The sequence below is a fragment of the Trachemys scripta genome, chromosome 12, assembly GCF_013100865.1.
Source record: "Trachemys scripta elegans isolate TJP31775 chromosome 12, CAS_Tse_1.0, whole genome shotgun sequence".
Lineage (NCBI taxonomy): Eukaryota > Metazoa > Chordata > Testudines > Emydidae > Trachemys > Trachemys scripta.
In genome coordinates, this window is record NC_048309.1 from 2,652,838 (window position 1) to 2,669,067 (window position 16,230).

The following is a 16,230-nucleotide window of genomic DNA, read 5'->3' on the forward strand; positions in this document are numbered from 1 at the left end:
TCTTCTTGTGGCTGGGAGTGCACGTGGCTGTGACTAAAGGTGCAGTAGTACGAGAACGCCGAGTGGTGCGAATAACGGCACATGGATCTGCTCAGAATTGTCTATAGACGTGGGCACAGGGCTGCTCCTGGTGTGTGTGTATTAGCTAGACAGAGAGAGAGACTGTGTGTGTGTGTGCGCGCACACGCATATGTAGACACAGGGCTGGGTGCATTCGCTGGTGTTACATGTACTGGCACATGTGTGATGAGCTCACTCCTCTGTGGATACGTGTGTGTTTTGAATGTGTCCATGGAAACAAGTGCTCCCCTGGGAGGAGCTGGTGTTTGGCAGCAGCTGTTTGCCACCAGGTAAGGGCCTGAGATTAGGCGTCGGTGGGGCCTGTTGCACAGAACAGGGAAGCACTGAGCGAAATGAGCCGGGCCACGTCCCAGAACCGCCGTTGTATAATCCGCCAACCAGGCCACAATCCTGAGAGGTTCTGGTGCAGCACAGGGCGCTTGGCTTTTCGGCTTCCCTGTTTAAACAGCGCCTGCCTGCTGAGCTCGGGTTACGTCCAGAAAGGGTGATGCAAGCTGCTTCCTTCTCAGGAGCCTGCTCTAGCAGAGAGGGCACGGGGCTGCGGGTTCTAGTCCTGCATCCAGCTGTGACCTCAGGCAAGTCACTGCTCCTCAGTTTTGCCATCTGTAAAATGGGCACAACAGCCACCGTGTCACCAGGGCCCGGTGAAGGCCCATTTGGGAAGCTCTGAGATCCTGCGATGGGAAAGACTCTAGAAGCCCAGTCTCGGGCTCCCCTTTGCTGTCTCTTTTCACTCAGCTGCGTGTTCAGCGGACAGTGCAGGCCCAGACGGATGTCCCCCTGGCTCAGTGTCCAGGGCCTTGGCTCCTCCTAGCGCTGCAGCTCCAGCAGTGTCAGGCCCGGCGGCCATGCCAGGCACTCTCTGGAGCAGCAGGGGTTGCCTCAGTGGCTTTGCAGAATCCATGGACAGCTCTGGTTGTCGGGGAGTGAGGGAGGAACCCGGGGCTGCCTTTAGGGATGGGTCAGATGGCTCCATCGCGGTCCTGGGGCTGGCTCCCAAAGGCGCCGGCACCCCACCCAGGCCGCAGTGGGGAGTGTGGGTTCGGAGGGCAGCAGAGGCCGTGCAGCGCTCTGTGCCCCATGCAGTATAGTCTCGCCCGGGCCTGGGAACTGAGCAGAGCTGTACGGGTCGAGGCTCAGAGATGCCTTCCAAGAACGAGCCAGGTGCTGCCGGAAGTGGTGGTAGTGACTCCGGAGGGGGCTCTCTCCCTGCTGAGCCAATGCCCAGCCTGGTGCTAGGAGGTGCTGTCTGACCTAGGGCCCAGCGTCTCACTCGTTCCCAGAGATCCTGCCCCCTAAGTCCTGGGGAGGGATAGGAGCCCCGGTGCCCTGGATTCTCGCCGCCTAGCTTCATCGGTGCTGCAGGCTCCATGTGACAAGTGATTCTTCACTGCTCCTCCCAGCCCCCGCTCCGCCACAGCATACAAATAGTTTGAATATGTTCAGTAGATCGTAACCTTTGCAGAGAGATGTTACATGGCATGAGACAGAGTCCAGTTAGGTCATAGATACATTCATAAGCAGATTTCCATGAAGCAGGATGGGGGGCACCGTCACAGCGCTCATGGGCAGAGCCGTGCCCAGCCGCACCAGCAAAGCCTTCCTGTCGTCTGGGTCTCCGCCACTGGGTGCGGGGCCTCCCCCGGTGCAGTGCGCAGGGGCAGGCGCGGGTGTGAAGTGCTGCCGGCCCATTGGCCTGTGTGCGAGAGACCGAGCCGCTCCTCGCAGAGCCGGCGCGAGGCAGAAGCAGACTAAGCAATTGCTTAGGGCCCCGAGCAGCTCAAGGGGGCCCCCATTTGCTTTTTATTATGGGGGGGGGGCGCATCCAATGGGCTAGTACCGCCTCTGGCTCCTTGCATACCCCTCCTGATGCAATCCGCATACCTCTGGCAGAGGGTTGGCTGATCTTCGGAGAAGAGGAGGGGCTGCTCCGGGCTGAGCCCAGGGAGGCTTTAAAAGGGCAGGCGCGGAGAGGAGAAGGGAAACTCGGAGAGGGCGGGGGAGTGGAAGCCAAAGGGAAACCCTGGGAGGGACAGAGGGGTTTCCGCCCCTACTCCGGCTCCCTTCCGAACAGTCACTAGCCCCAGCCCCAGCCCCCTACCCTGAGCCAACTCACCCTCCCTGCCATAGGCAGGCAGGCAGACAGTCCACTCAGTACAGAGGAGACCTGCGGTGCCCTGGACTCTGCCGACACCCTGCTGGTGCTCAGTAACAGACATCAGTGCAGCTGATTCTGGGGGACAGCTGTTTGTGTTTGCCTTCGGGCCTGGGTTTCATGTAGTTTGCACAAGTGATGGGGGCATCTGGTCCCTCCTGGGAGGCTCTCCATGGAATGTGCAGAATCAAAGGCCGGGGCTGAAAATCTGACCCACAAGTTTTTTATCCTTTCATTAAGGGGCCATTAGATTTGCAATGCCACAGCCTGATCCGGGCAATGCACAGGGCTGGGGTTTGGGCCCCATTGTCTGAGCACAATGCGACTGTTTTACCATCGTGGCACCACTGGCTGCTCCGGTTTGGCTGTGTGAACTGGTCATTGTGCTGGCGGGCTGCAGCGTGGAGCCAGAACGTTCCCCAGGGCATAACTCCTGAGCCCTCCTGTGGGCCGAACGCCCACTGACCCCCGCTGGAGTTTGCCTGAGTACTTGGGAGTCGTGTTGCAGGGGGAGTTGAACAAAGAGGGGCTTCCCGGGCAGGGAGCTGTCTAGTTTCTGCTTGAGGCCTGGCTCTTTGGGTTCATCTCCTCACACCACGGTAAGGATGGATTCAAAACTACATGAGAGCTTTTGGCCCCGTGGGTAAAGTGCTCTGTGCTACCACTCACCTACCACTGAGCGCCCGGTACGGCCGCGCTGACTCCTCATGCTCACCCGGTTCTGACTCCCGCTGCACTGTGCCACTGTAATCCCGGGCGTGCTCCCCACCGCTGGGAACCACAGCAGAGCAGCCGCCCTGGGGAAAACGTAACGCGAAGAACATCACTCGGCACCTGCCATTCCAGCACCGACCAGAAGGGGGAAGGAGCCTTGTCCCTGCTTTGAAGAAGAGACACAAAGGGGTCAGGTGACTTGCCCAAGGACCCCCAGCGGGCCAGTGGCAGAGTTGGGATTAGACGCCAGGCCTAGAATCTCAGCCAGCGCCTGCTCCTCCTGAGTCGCTGAGGGATGGCGCTCCAGAAGCCAGGCCTTTCTGGTCCCTCTCACGGGCTGCCGGGGATTATGGGAGAATCTTCTGAAATCAGCCCCTCCCGAACCCCAGCATCAGACTGCCTGGGCCTGAGACTCCTCCCCTGGTGGGGAGTCAGAAGCAGTTCCCTTCCCTTGCCGCTGGCCCCCGCTGCCCCTCCCAGACCCCAGTGCCCCTTCTCTCTGGGTTCTGCCCCCTGCAGTACCACCCCACAGTCTCACTGGGACTCCCCTCCCCAGGGAACCCTCAACCTCCCCAGGGAACCCCCAACCCTCTATCCCCACCTTGCCTCAGTCATGGGCTACTGCAGTCACCGTCTAGCTCCCACTCACCGGGGCGGACTGCAGTGTAATTGCCACTCATCATCGGCAAGGGGGTTTTGAACCTGCTGCCTCTGCCTACCCTTGGGGTGCCCCCTGCCACCCCTTCTTGGCCTTTAACGAGGCCTGGAGCCTGGGGGTTTTCCAGGCTGGAGCTCCCCAGCTCCTCTGGCCTTCCCCCAGCCCTGCTCCACTTTAGGTACCCTGCTCAGCTTCCAGCAGCCAGGTCCCTCCCTCTCAACAGCTAGAGAGACGGTGTCTCTTGGCTTCTGGCCCCAGCCCTCTTATAAGGGCCAGCTGGGCCCTGATTCAGCCAGCCTCAGCTGTGGTCAGCGACCCACTCAGCTTCCCCAGCCGTTCTGAATCCCTCTTACCCTGTTTCCACCCTCCCAGGGCCGGAGCGGGTGATCACCCCCCTACAGCCCCGTTGCCATTTCAGAACGGACATGGCAGCACCTCAAGGGGAACTAGTCAGCCCGTGGGTGGGTGAGTGTGAGCAGAGCGGGCGCTCTGGAACCAGCTGCTTCATGACCTGATGGGCCCAAGACCTCTCCTCTGGTCTATTGAGTGTCACTTCCAGGCCCGCGTGGCTGCAGGCAGCATCCTGGGGCGTGCTGGTACTCTGCATCAGGGCTGAGCGGGGCGAGGCAGCCCGGAGAGCCCCAGTCACTAGCCTGTAGCGGCGCCCTGCTGGGGCTGGTATCCGTTCCGGGCAGAAGGGATTCATGAGCTTTCTCCGCTCTCAGGGAGTGAGTGGGCCGGCCCTTCCTGTCTGGTGGGGAAGGGAAGTGCCACAGTCGTGTGCTTACGCCGTCCGCATCTCCCCACCTAGTGCAAGCTGGATAGCTTCTGACTACACCAAACCCGTCTCCCCTCCATTAGCTCGTGTGCTCTGGATAATCCCCTTTGCTCAGGTCAGTCCGACAATGATCTTGCAGCATCCAGGGCAGGGCAGTGCTCGGAAACGCAGGTGCTGGCAGCAGTCCCTATGCCTGGGTGCCCAGCCTTGCTGCTGGGAGCAGGGGGTTTGGGCTAGTTTGCAAATCAGAAGCACTGCATTGTGGAATGGGGCTACGGGAGCAGCCGAGCGGCTGAACCTGCAAAGGTTGTGGTTTCCCATCTGCACCAGGCGCACTGCTGCAGGGCCCGTATCCAGCTGTGAGAGGAGAGACGAGGCCATTGTCAGCGTCACTGGTTCTGCCCCACCTGAGCTAGAGACCTCGTCCCCCTGCAGAACGATGGGGATGGCAGACGGGTGGGCACGTGGCGCCAGGCAGGAGCTGCAAGCTCAAGGCATTGCCGCCAGTGGTTTGTGGCAGTGGCTTGTCTCCTGGGCCTGGCTACACCGAGAGAGTGTGGTCCAAAGCAGAGCCTGCAGGAGACGCCCCGGACAGCACACACTCGCTGGGAGGCCACAGAGCGACAGCAGCAGAGAGACGCTTCCTTGGCGAGCACGGGCTGCATTCCAGACACAGGACGGGTGGAGGGGAGCCGAGCAGCGAGACTTTCTATTTCACCAGCAATGAGACGGGAGCCTGGATTTCCCCAGGGTTTAAGAAGCTGCCTCGCCTCGGAGGCCATTTGTGGCAAAACCTGGCAGTGGGCCAGCCTAGATAAGGTTTGAGGAAGTTGAGGGGTTTCCCAGCTGCGCCCACGCCCTCCCTGGCAGGCCATCACCGCTTCCCCGAACGGGAGAGGGAACGGAGAAATCACACCTCAGCCTCAGCTCTTCTACCCCTCCCTGGCTGCCTTCCACTGTCAGATCCAGCCCTCTGCACTGGCCTGCGATGAGCTGTGATCCCAGACCTTCGATGCATCATCTCCCACAGCAGCTCGCACGAGCGATGCTTCTGCACTTTCCTGGAATCCAACTGCTCACAGCCCATCGCCGTCACTTCCAGCTGCCCAGCCGGGATGGGACTGGAGGTTACCTTTGGCTAGAACGCTGTGCCCCAGCAGGCCAGAGGCCCAGGGCAGAGCAGGCAGACGTGCCCCCAGCGACTGCCTGGGGCCGCTGGGAACCGCACAGAAATACCGCGCAATGCACCATCCATGCGGGCCCGGCACATCGCCCTCCGCACACAGATTCAGGTGCTGCAGCAGCACCAGGACTGGGGGAGGAGTCCGGAAACCCCGTGCCAAACCCCCCAGGACAGGCAAACGCTGAGCAAGGTTTGTGGGTTAGGAGGGGGAGGAGGCAGCCAACCCAGCTCCGTCTCTCCTTTGTCGGGAAGGAGCCATCTGCTGCCTCCTGCCACCCCTCCCCAGTGGGATTCCCCTCCTGGAGGAACGATGACTTTCCCACTGACAGCTCAGTTCCCGGTAACAGCCCCGATGAGGCCATTTTCCAGTAAGGGCCAGAGGCGGCGAAAACACTTTCTCCAATGGAAGTGGCAAAGAGAGCGAGAAAGCAGGAGAGATCCCAGGCACCTGCGACAGACTCGCTACCTGAGACACCCACTTTCCTGCCACATCCCCCTGCCCCTTATCATTGTCTCAGGGAGGAAGGGCCCAGACCAAAGCCCCAAATCAAGGCACCCTGAATCCTGGGCAAGATCCACATCTTGGCCCCATGTCTGTTTTTAAAGGGCTAGCGTGCACTGGAAAGCAGTAGAAAGACAGCATAAGGGTGGGGGGTGGAGGGGACTTGAAGGAAACCAGTTGGTTTGAAGTGTTCCGAGTTCGACTATCTAGCATCCCTGTGCACCGTCCGTGAGCCCTGGCTTGGCACCGCAGGCTGGCTTCCTGCCGCTCTCACCCACTGCCCCACCTGACCTCTGCCTGGGCACCCTGCCCCTGTGCTCTCCCAGCCCTCCTGGGTCCACAATGAGCCCGCAGCAGCTCCCGCCCTTCCAGCAGGTCCCATCCGTCCTGGGCAACATAATGGGACTTGACTGATAACGAGTTAAAGGAGAGTAATGTAATTAACGCCCATCAACGGGGGGTCTGGAAAACAGCCTGTCAAACTCACTTCATATCTTTTTTGGTGGAGGTTGCAAATTTGGCTGACAAAGGTCATTGATGTAACAGACACGTTTGACTTGGGCCCACACAATGTTTGGATAGACAAACCCAAGTGTGAGGTAAAAATCAATGTGGCGCACGTGGACTGGATTACAGCTGGCTCACTCGTAGGTCTCAAAATATAACTGTCAATGGAGACTTATAGCAATGCCAGGCTGGAAGGGACCTCGAGAAATCATCCAATCCAGCCCCTGCGCCGCGGCAGGACCAAGCAAACCTAGACCAGCCCTGACAGGGGTTTGTCCAACTTGTCTTTAAAAGCGCCAATGACAGGAATTCCACAGCCTCCCTTGGAAGCCTGTTCCAGAGCTTAACTGCCCTAAGAGTTAGCAAGTTTCCCCCAATATCTCACCTGAATCTCCCTTGCTGCAGATTAAGCCGATTATTTCTTGTCCTACCTTCAGTGGACATGGAGAACAATTCATCACCGTCCGCTTTATAATGGCCCTTAACAGACTGGACAGCTGTGATCAGTCTCCCCTCGATCTTCTTTTCTCAAGACTAAACATGCCCAGTTTTTTTAACCTTTCCTCATCGATCAGGTTCTTTAAACCTCTGATCATTTTGTTGCTCTCCTCTGGATTCTTTCCAATTTGTCCACAACTTTCGTATAGTGTGGTGCCCAGGATTGGATACAGGACCCCAGCTGCGGAGTCGAGCTGGACAATTACCTCCGGTGTCTTATGTACAACACTGCTGTTAATACACACCAGAATCATATTAGCCCTTTTTTGCAGCTGCATCACACTGACCACTCCTATTCAGTTTGTGGTCCATTCTAACCCCCAGATCCTTTTCAGCAGCACGACCACCTAGCCAGTTAGTCCCCATTTCGTAGTTATGCACTTGATTTTTCCTTCCTAAGTGAAGTACTTCACACTTGTCTTTCTAATGTGACTAAATGTAAACATGCACACCTAGCAACAAAGATCGCCGGCCGTACTTACGTGATGGGGGACTCTACCCTGGGAAGCAGGGACTGGAAAAGATTTGGGGGTCCTGGTGGATAATCAGCTGAACATGAGCTCCCAGTGCGACACTGCAAATCCAGGTTTGCACTAAAAGGGCTAATGCAAACCTGGGATGCATAAACAGGGGAATCTCGAGTAGGAGCAGAGAAGTTATTGCCCTTCTAGACAATAACAGCGGCTGGAATCCTGTGTCCAGGTCAGGTCCCACAATTCAGGGAGGCTGTTGATAAAGTGAAGCGGGTTCAGAGAAGAGCCACGAGACTGATTAAAGGATTAGAAAACCTGCCCAATGGGGATAGATTCAAGGAGCTCCGTCTATTTGGCTTAAGAAAGAGACAATTAAGGGGTGACTCGATGCCAGTCTATAAATACCGACATGGGGAACAAATATTTAATAATGGGTTCTTCGATCTAGCAGAGAAAGTTATAACACGATGCACTGGCTGGAAGCGGAAGCTAGACAAATTCAGATGGGAAAGAAGGTGTAACATTTTTAACAGTGGGTAATTAACCCTTGGAACAATTTACCAAGGGCCGTGGTAACACCAGACTGAATGTTTTTCTAATAGAATTTCTCTAGGAATTATTTTGAGGAAGTTCTCTGTCTAAGGTCCCTTCTGGCTTTGGAAATGCTAGTCCTCTCCCTCATCTCCAGTTTCCTCTGTCCTACAGCCTGCAGGGCTTAGCCAGGCAGATGGTAGCAAGCCCTGAGAAAAGGGAAGGGAAATCCCCTCCCTGCTGCACTGTGCGATTCCAAGCCTAGGGTTCAACGAGTTATCAGCTGAGTGCAGCAGCCCTGAGGCGCCAACCACAAGCGGCTCGTCCCCAGGGCTCTCTGCTGCAGTTCTGCAGCCAAGTCACCAGCACCGTCCCTGCCCAGCATGCTTTCAAGCCTCTGCTGAAGCGTCTCTCTGACTCACTACATCTGTTTGTTCTTCACCTGCGATACAGTGTCCCCCCCACCCCCCACATGACAGTAGGGATGGGCCCCAAACACCTCTGAAGCCTGCAGAGTCCAACCCCAAATTGGGAGGTGCCCAAATGCCAGCTCTGTGTCCACGTCTGGCAGCTTGGGCCCCATCACTGTGAAGTTCCAGCCCTACCATAGCGTGGCAAGAACCTGCCTAAAGGGCCTGACAAAGCCTCCTACAGCACCAGGCATCTACTGGCTTCTCCACATACACACTAACTCCAGCCCTTAACAAAAGCTCTGGAGGAAACCAGCCCTTCCACTGGCATGGTCCAGCAAACAGGGCAGGCAGGAGACCGGGCTTATCGCAGGCTCCACCACTGACCCACAGGGCAGCCTGGGGCAAGTAGCTGCGTTTCTCTGTGCCTCAGTTTCCCCATCTGGACAGGGGGCTAGTCATACACTTAGCGAGCCACCTTCATAAAGCGCTCTGAGTCTATGGATGGAGAGCGCTAGCCCAGTACCATACTATTACCTCCAGGAACAGCCCCGCTGAGACCGTGATCACCAGGATTTGGCTGCTGGGCCGGCTGGGATGGCTCAGAAGCTCCCGTGGGCTACGTAGCAAAATGCAGCTGACTTCTCAGGGCTTGAATCCTGGCAGGAGTTTTGCACCAGAAGAGGCTGGAAGCCAGGGTGAGGTGCACGGGCACAAGCTCTGCTCGAGACCAAGTCAGGGCGTCTCTACGGGGGAAGTGCCCCGGCATAACTATCCCGCTCCAAGCCCCAGGATAGGGGGAGCAGTGGGGAGCAAATGCATTAGTGGGCTCTGCTACCTTCCCATTCAAGCGCTTCGGCCAGAGATGGTAGGTCTGGAGCCGAACAACCAACCCTCCTGGAGCTTTACAATACCCCGGCTGGACCAAGCGCCTTTGACGAGGCTGTCGTGGGACGACAGAGGGGGAATCGAACAGGAAGCCATCCTCCCTCGCACTCCCCTTCCCCGGAAGGTCTGGCAGCCATGCTGCGGCGCCTGCCCTCAGGACCAAGGTGGAGGCAAAGCCCACCCAGGGACGGCAGGAAGGGGCCGGGCCGTGGGAGGAAAGGCCTCTGTTTATCAAGTCGCAGGGCGTGGCAGGTAGCCAGGAGCCTGTCTGAGCAGCACGCTTTCCTCTGTCCGAGCTTCCCGACAGTGCTGGCTCCCAGTCCCTGCCTCATCCCTTCTGGAGCTGGGCGAATCACGCGGACAGCCCAGACCGAGAGGGGAAGCCGGCTCTGACCCAGGGCTGCTCACTGCATCTCTGCCTCCAGCTCACCTTCCTGGGGTGGTGGAGTCCCTCTTGGAGGAGACTCTCCTGGCCACGCCAGATGGGATGTGCCCCGAGAACAGCCTGCAAAGGGCAGCCTCGCGCTGACACTACGCCAGCTGAAAGGGGCATGGCCACATGGTATCCGGGGTCAGAGGCACCTGGTGACCCTGGGGGGTAGGGATAAGTGAGGCTGCACTGTGCACAGCTGGGAAACTGGCTGCTGAAGCCTCATGACTAACCCGCCGGGCACTGGTTGGTGCTGGGAGCGTGAGCCCTCGAGCGCTGGAACGGCTGGATCCTTAGGCCTGTTATTCCACAGGGTTGTAGTGGGCGCAGGTGATGGAGGATGGATTGTCTGCCCCAGCACAGCGGTAGCCCTGTTCTTCCCATGGCCAGCAGCATGGTCTAGTGGATTGAATAAGGGTTTGGGAGCCAGGCACTTGCATATCTCATCCCACCTCAGCTACCAACTGGGCTGGTGACACGGCTCCTGGGTTCTGTTCCTGGCTCGGGGCAAGTCACTTCCTGTCTCTGTGCCTCCGTTTCCCCAGCTGTCCCATGGGTGAAGTGTCCCTCCCCTTCTTCATGGAGTACTTCAGCGGTGCACTGTGCCGAGTGCCGCTATTCTGATCCTGGGATGTGTTCGGCTCATTTGCCTTGGAGACTTAGCCAGATTGTTACCTATGGCATTGCCTAGTGGTTAGAGCAGGTGACAAGAAGGCATGGGTTCTATTCCTAGCTCTGCTGCTGACCAGCTGTGCGCGCTTGGGCAAGTCCTTTTCTCATGACATGCCTCAGTTTACCTAGCTGTAAAATGGGGATAGAAACTTCCTTGTTGTAAAGTGCTTTGAGATCCTCCAAAGCCAGGAGAATGGCAAATGGTAGTAAGGAATTGTGCTAAAATAAAGCGCCCACTGTAAGTACGATCAGCTTTTCGTTGGTGACTAGCTCTGGCGGCAGATAATTGCTCTCGTCCCTAGGAGAGCTGCTTGAGAGATTTCACCCTAGTTAGTGGTCACGAGCTATTCTCCGTGTCACACCTCACTCGACTCAAGCAGGACACTTTCCCTTAGACTTTAGTGCTAATATCTCCCCCCTGCTTCTCCCCCAAGGCCGGGGGGCGGCATTACAGCTCGACGCCCCTTTGGAACCCCACGGCAACTGCCCCCAGATAAGAGCTAAATCCACATGTCATCGGTTAGCAGCTGGTGTCAGCCATTCACAGCGATAACTGCTGGAATCTTGCCAAGCCTGTGCAGGACAAAGGCAAACAGGGCCTGACGGGACGGGACGGGCGGTGCTCACAGGGAGGGACAGGTGGGGGGCAGAGCACCAGTGGCACTGGCAGTGCCAGAGGAGGGGGTGGGCACAGTAATTGGCCCCTCAGCAGCAGGAGAGGGGACACTTTCAGGTTGCTGGGGTGGCACTTGGTGCTAAGGCCCCCAAAGCACTCATCTGTCAGCCAAACCCAGCAGAGCCTGGAATCTGCTCCGAGACCACGATGGGCACAGCGTAAGACAGACAGACAGACAGACAGACAGACAGACACTGCTCAGGTGCCTCTCAGAAACACCCAATGATTACTCCCCGCCCCCAAAGCAGGCTCCCCCAGGTCCCCAACCAGCCTCCAGCACCCACAGGGCAAGCCATCCACCCTCCCCTAGAGACACCCTGAACAGAGCAGGCTGCCTTTTGTATGGCAGGGCCTTGGTCATGTGCTGCCCTGCTCCTTAAAGGCACCTGTGGCACCTGTTGCTCTTTGCACAATCAAATCAACCTGGAGAACCCAGCAGGGCACAGCGGGGTCCCAAACAGCTGGGTTCACTGAATATATGCAAACAGGCGTCCTGCTGTCTGCCTGGTCTCTGGACGCTCTAAAACGAAGAGCACAGTGAGGGCCGCTAGAAGGCTCACCAACTATTTAAAGGGACACTGCCCGATTCTTGCACACTACAGTATGTACCCTCTCTTTTAAAGATGAATCTCCCTCCATTCTTTCCTACCTCACTGGGAATTTGCTGGCTCCTTTCCTGGTCCTCTGGAACTCGCTACCTTCTTGGATCTTGTCTAAGCTACATCATTTGGGGTCCTCTGCATATGTTGCCACCACACTGCTCCCCCCTTTCCCGCTTCATTAACAAACCACATAACCAACACCAGGCATCCTCGTAGGAAACCTTGTGGCACTTTGATCCCGATGGAAACTGACCCCTGCGCTGAGACTGTCTCGGGGATCAGCTCAGCTCTGGCCAATTATGCTTGCTGGTTTTCAGTGTGGATTCAAGGGAACATTTCCGGAAGGAAACAGCCATTTGCTGCAGCTCATCACAACAAACCGTACAGGATGGAGGCAAAATTCCTCTGAAAGGAACTGCACAATATAGGAAACGCTCAACGATCCCACTGCCCCCACGTCAGGGAAGTGCCTTGCACGGCTCTTCCACTGGGCGTATTTTAAATCTACCCTGGAAGGTTTTTCCATAACGTTGGCAGGGATTTGCGGATCCCCAAACACACACTGCATCCCTCTACTTTCTATGCACAGCACTGCCGCCCCCCAACCCAGGTGCACTGGCTGGGGCTCCCTTGGGAACCCAGCCGTGTCATCCTGTAATCGGCTGGCGTGGTTGCTGAGATGTGCTCTCTCTCCTCATCTGCCCCTAGCTCCCGCTGTCCCAGGGAATAAGTGAATGGGACTCGGAAACAAAGATGGGGGCTCCCTCCCATTGTGGCACAGTCAGAATGAAACCTACAAAGATCTACTCTGCACAATGAAAGGAAATGCTTCCTCTGCCTCCCTCCTCTGTCTCGTTCTGCTCCGTCTGTGATTCCATGATCACAGCAAACTCCTGCTAGATTCCAGCGGGTGTCCAGGGCCTGCCGACACTAACCCCCAGTGTTCCCCATCGTGCTTGGCTGGGCTGGTCAGCTCTGGGCCGGGTCAAAGTGCCTTGCGTTTACTTGGCATTCTACAAAGAAAGATCATAACAAAGCTCATCCCATAGGGCAGGTGCAGCAACCTCTGAGAACTAGCTGCCAGTTCCTCCCCTGGGAGTGACTTCTGCACCTCTCATGGCAGGGTGCCTGGTAACAGACGTGACCGCTTCGCCTTGGCGTGAGCTATCAAAAGAGAAACAAGGTTGCTGTCAGCAGAGGATAGGAGTCTCTCCTTCCGCCAATTCAGTTTGATCTTGCCTTGACGTGAGATGTGAACCCAAGGCGCTGAGCACTTAGGGTTCCCTCCCAACAAGACTCTCAACAAAAGTCAGAGGGTTTGCCCTGGCCTTCTGGCAGATTCCAACCCGGGTCGATGCATTCTGCCTCAGCTACAATCCTGGGCCCCCGTGTTCAAGCAAGACGATTTCAGTCTGGGGCAGGTGCAGAGAAGGGCTCCTGGGATGGTCAGGGGATCAGGGGCCTATGGTCTGAGCTGGGCTTGGTTTGCCTAGCAAAACGAAGGCCGAGCGGGGATCTGACCGCTCTCTACAAACACAACTGGGTTAAACACCAGGAGGGGGAAGAGCCGTTTAAGCTAAAGGGCAATGCTGGCACAAGAACAACCGGGATAAACTGGCCGTGAACAAATTTCAGCAACCTATGTCCTAGTGTAGTGCCATAAACAGTGATTTGCACCGGGCCGGCTCACCACAGGGATTATGACGTGTCAGCACAACTAAAGCGGAAGGCTGGGATCTGGGATGCTGGCTGGGAGCGGAAGCTCAGGGCTCCGGTGGCTTTGCCGGGTGGCAAACATGGAAAATAATTAGAAAGGGAAAGGGAAAGACAGGGGGCCTGGCGGGACGTACCTGCTCTGATTCACCTTCAGCTGCTCTGCACTGTGGCACTAATTGTGCAGCCATGGAGCTAGACCCCCTCTTCACCTTACACTCAGCCCGGCGCGCTGCTGGCCGGATAACGCCACTGCTCACTCTCTTCCCTGTTTCACCTGCAGGGGTGGCATGAGCGGTCCCTGAGTCCACCCTGCCGACATCCAGTGGCTAGGGCAGTGGTTCCCAAACTTGAACAACCTGTGAACCCCTGTCACTAAAATGTCAAGTCTTGCGAACCCCCTCCTAAAAATGAAGATTTCCAGGAATTTTCTCCTTTACCTGAGTATAAATGATAAAAACAGTGATCTTGGAAATATAAAATTTGTTTTTATGACATGCTTATTACACACTCTTTATTATTAATTATTATTTATCACTACAGTATTGTTATTACATTATGAAAACGGCAACACTCTTCCAAGCTCTCACTTTCGTAGCTTGTATCACTTTGAATAAGCCTGTTAGAAGACAAGGCTCCTAGGTTTCATCAAGGAGTATCAGATGTGAAACAGCAGGAAGGGATCTAAGAAGCCAACCCAAAGAGTTCCTCCTACACAAGCATTCGGGTCTTGAGCAGTCCCGGCAAACAACGCACATTACAACAAAGCTTAAACTTGTTCTTCATCATAATTTTAAAAACAAAACTAGCTGCCTGTTTCATTTTAAAACCAGCAAAAAATACCCACCTCCCTTTCCAGTTCGTATAAGGAGTCTGGAAGTGTGATAGAGATGCTAGCTTTGATCTGCTTAGCTCTTGGAAGTCCAGGGGCTCCGGGCTGCTGGCCCTGTGTCCCTAGGGACAGCTCTGTCCGCCATTAGGGAATTTTTTCCTGAGAACCCCCTGTAACATTTCGCAAACCCCAGTTTGGGAACCACTGGGCTAGGCGGTAGGGCGAGGAGGCGGCAAGGGCAGGGGCAGGCCAGTACACTCCCTCCAGGGGCACAGGACCTGCTTTCCGGGTTGCAGTTGTAGAATTGCAGGCCCCGTTTTGTGCACGCATTTAGCACGGTGGTGATGGGGGCACAATCAGGATAATCGGACGTGCAAATGGACTCGGAGACCTCTCAGGAGCAGGACAGTTACGTGCTGCTGCGTGGAAGTGTCTCCCAAGACCCGTCTCCTCGCTGCCCTCTGCTTTGGGGAGGCAGTTCCACAAGCGGGTGCAGACAGACCAGCAGTCCGTCACGGTGGCCTTGCACGGGTGCAAACAGCAGTGCAAGGGGCAGAGCAATGGGGAAGCAGGCGCGGGGGTGGGGGTGGGGCGTTCACATTTCAGCTCATTTTGCACAGGTGCGGGACAAAGTGCAGGAGGAGGGGCAGAGCAGGGATCACTACTGAATTTCTGGACTGTAATATCCTGATTCTGCCTGTATACAGGGCAGTGCTGTGGGCAGACATGGCCTCCCCCGGCACAGAGTTTTCTAGCACCCACCCCAGATATTTTGCTTTGAAACCAGGCACCAACCCATGCACGCGGTGCTGGAGACACAATGCAACAGAGCTGGGGGCACCCCTCATTCTCGGAGCCGGGGGCGGGGCCGTGTCAGCTGCTGCAATCCGGCTGCGGGTTTGAGTCATTCGAGCCCGGGAGTGGCGCAATCCCACTCGGCGGAGGCCGGGGTTATTGCGAGTGTGAACCTCCGCGTGTCGTCACGGCAGGGAAAGCGGAGGGGGCGGCGCTGCCGCCGGGGCATGTTGCAATCCGGAGTGAATTCAGCGTCAGCCGCGCCGGAGGAGAGGCGAGCGGCGGGCGGCTGCGGAGCGGCACGGGGGTGGGGCAGCCCCGATTAGCTCGGGTTTACATCATCCGCCGGGATCTGGGGCTCGGAGCCAGGGGGCCGGGCGAGGTGAGCCTCCCCCGGCTGCGCGCAGCCAGCCCCGCGAACAAAGCGCCCGCCGAGACGAGCCGCAGCCCCGCGCTGCCCATCGATCGCCCCCGGCCGGGGCTCGGGGCAGGACCCCCGGAGCGGAGCAGCCCGGGACAATGGCGGGTCGGGGTGTCTGAGACTCCGGGATCGGCCTGCGGGGATTGCTCCGGAGCGGCAGCCAGCCCCCGCCCACCCCCCGAAGGTAGGGCACCCTGCTCCCCGGGGCGGGGGTCCCCTCGGGGCGCGCTCCGGTTCCACCCGCCCGGGCTCTGGGGGAGTCGCCTTGATCGCCCCGGCCCCCCGGGATCGGGCCGGCAAGCGGGGCCACTCTGCTGGCGGCCGAAGGCGAGCGCCGCCCGTGGGTGCCCCGGCCCCGGGGCAGCGCGCACTGGGTAGGAGCCAGGGTGTGTTTGGCTGGCCTGGCCCGGGCAGGGCGGGGTGCCCGGTGCTGCGGGGAAGGGGGGGTGCCAGGCTGGGGGTGCCCCGTGCTAAGGGGAAGGGGGGTGCCAGGCTGGGGGTGCCCCGTGCTGCGAGGAAGGGGGGTGCCAGGCTGGGGGTGCCCGGTGCTGCGGGGAAGGGGGGTGCCAGGCTGGGGGTGCCCGGTGCTGCGGGGAAGGGGGGTGCCAGGCTGGGGGTGCCCGGTGCTGCGGGGAAGGGAGGTGCCAGGCTGGGGGTGCCCGGTGCTGCGGGGAAGGGGGTACCAGGCTGGCACCTCCCTTCCCCGCAGCA

The 16,230-nt window shown here is 57.8% G+C and overlaps 1 protein-coding gene across 2 annotated transcripts in view; it reads left to right on the forward strand.

Annotated features, from left to right (window-relative positions):
• The first annotated feature begins 15,108 nt into the window (after positions 1-15,108).
• The window catches only part of TRIB3 (tribbles pseudokinase 3), an 11,504-nt gene continuing 10,382 nt past the window's right edge, over positions 15,109-16,230 (forward strand). The window contains exon 1 of one of the 2 annotated variants that reach the window (XM_034787827.1): positions 15,109-15,480. In XM_034787827.1, the coding sequence (XP_034643718.1) occupies positions 15,124-15,480 (357 nt within the window). In that variant the 5' untranslated portion in view covers positions 15,109-15,123. Of the gene's footprint in view, positions 15,704-16,230 lie in introns of both variants that reach the window. The other variant, XM_034787828.1, reaches the window with a different exon arrangement.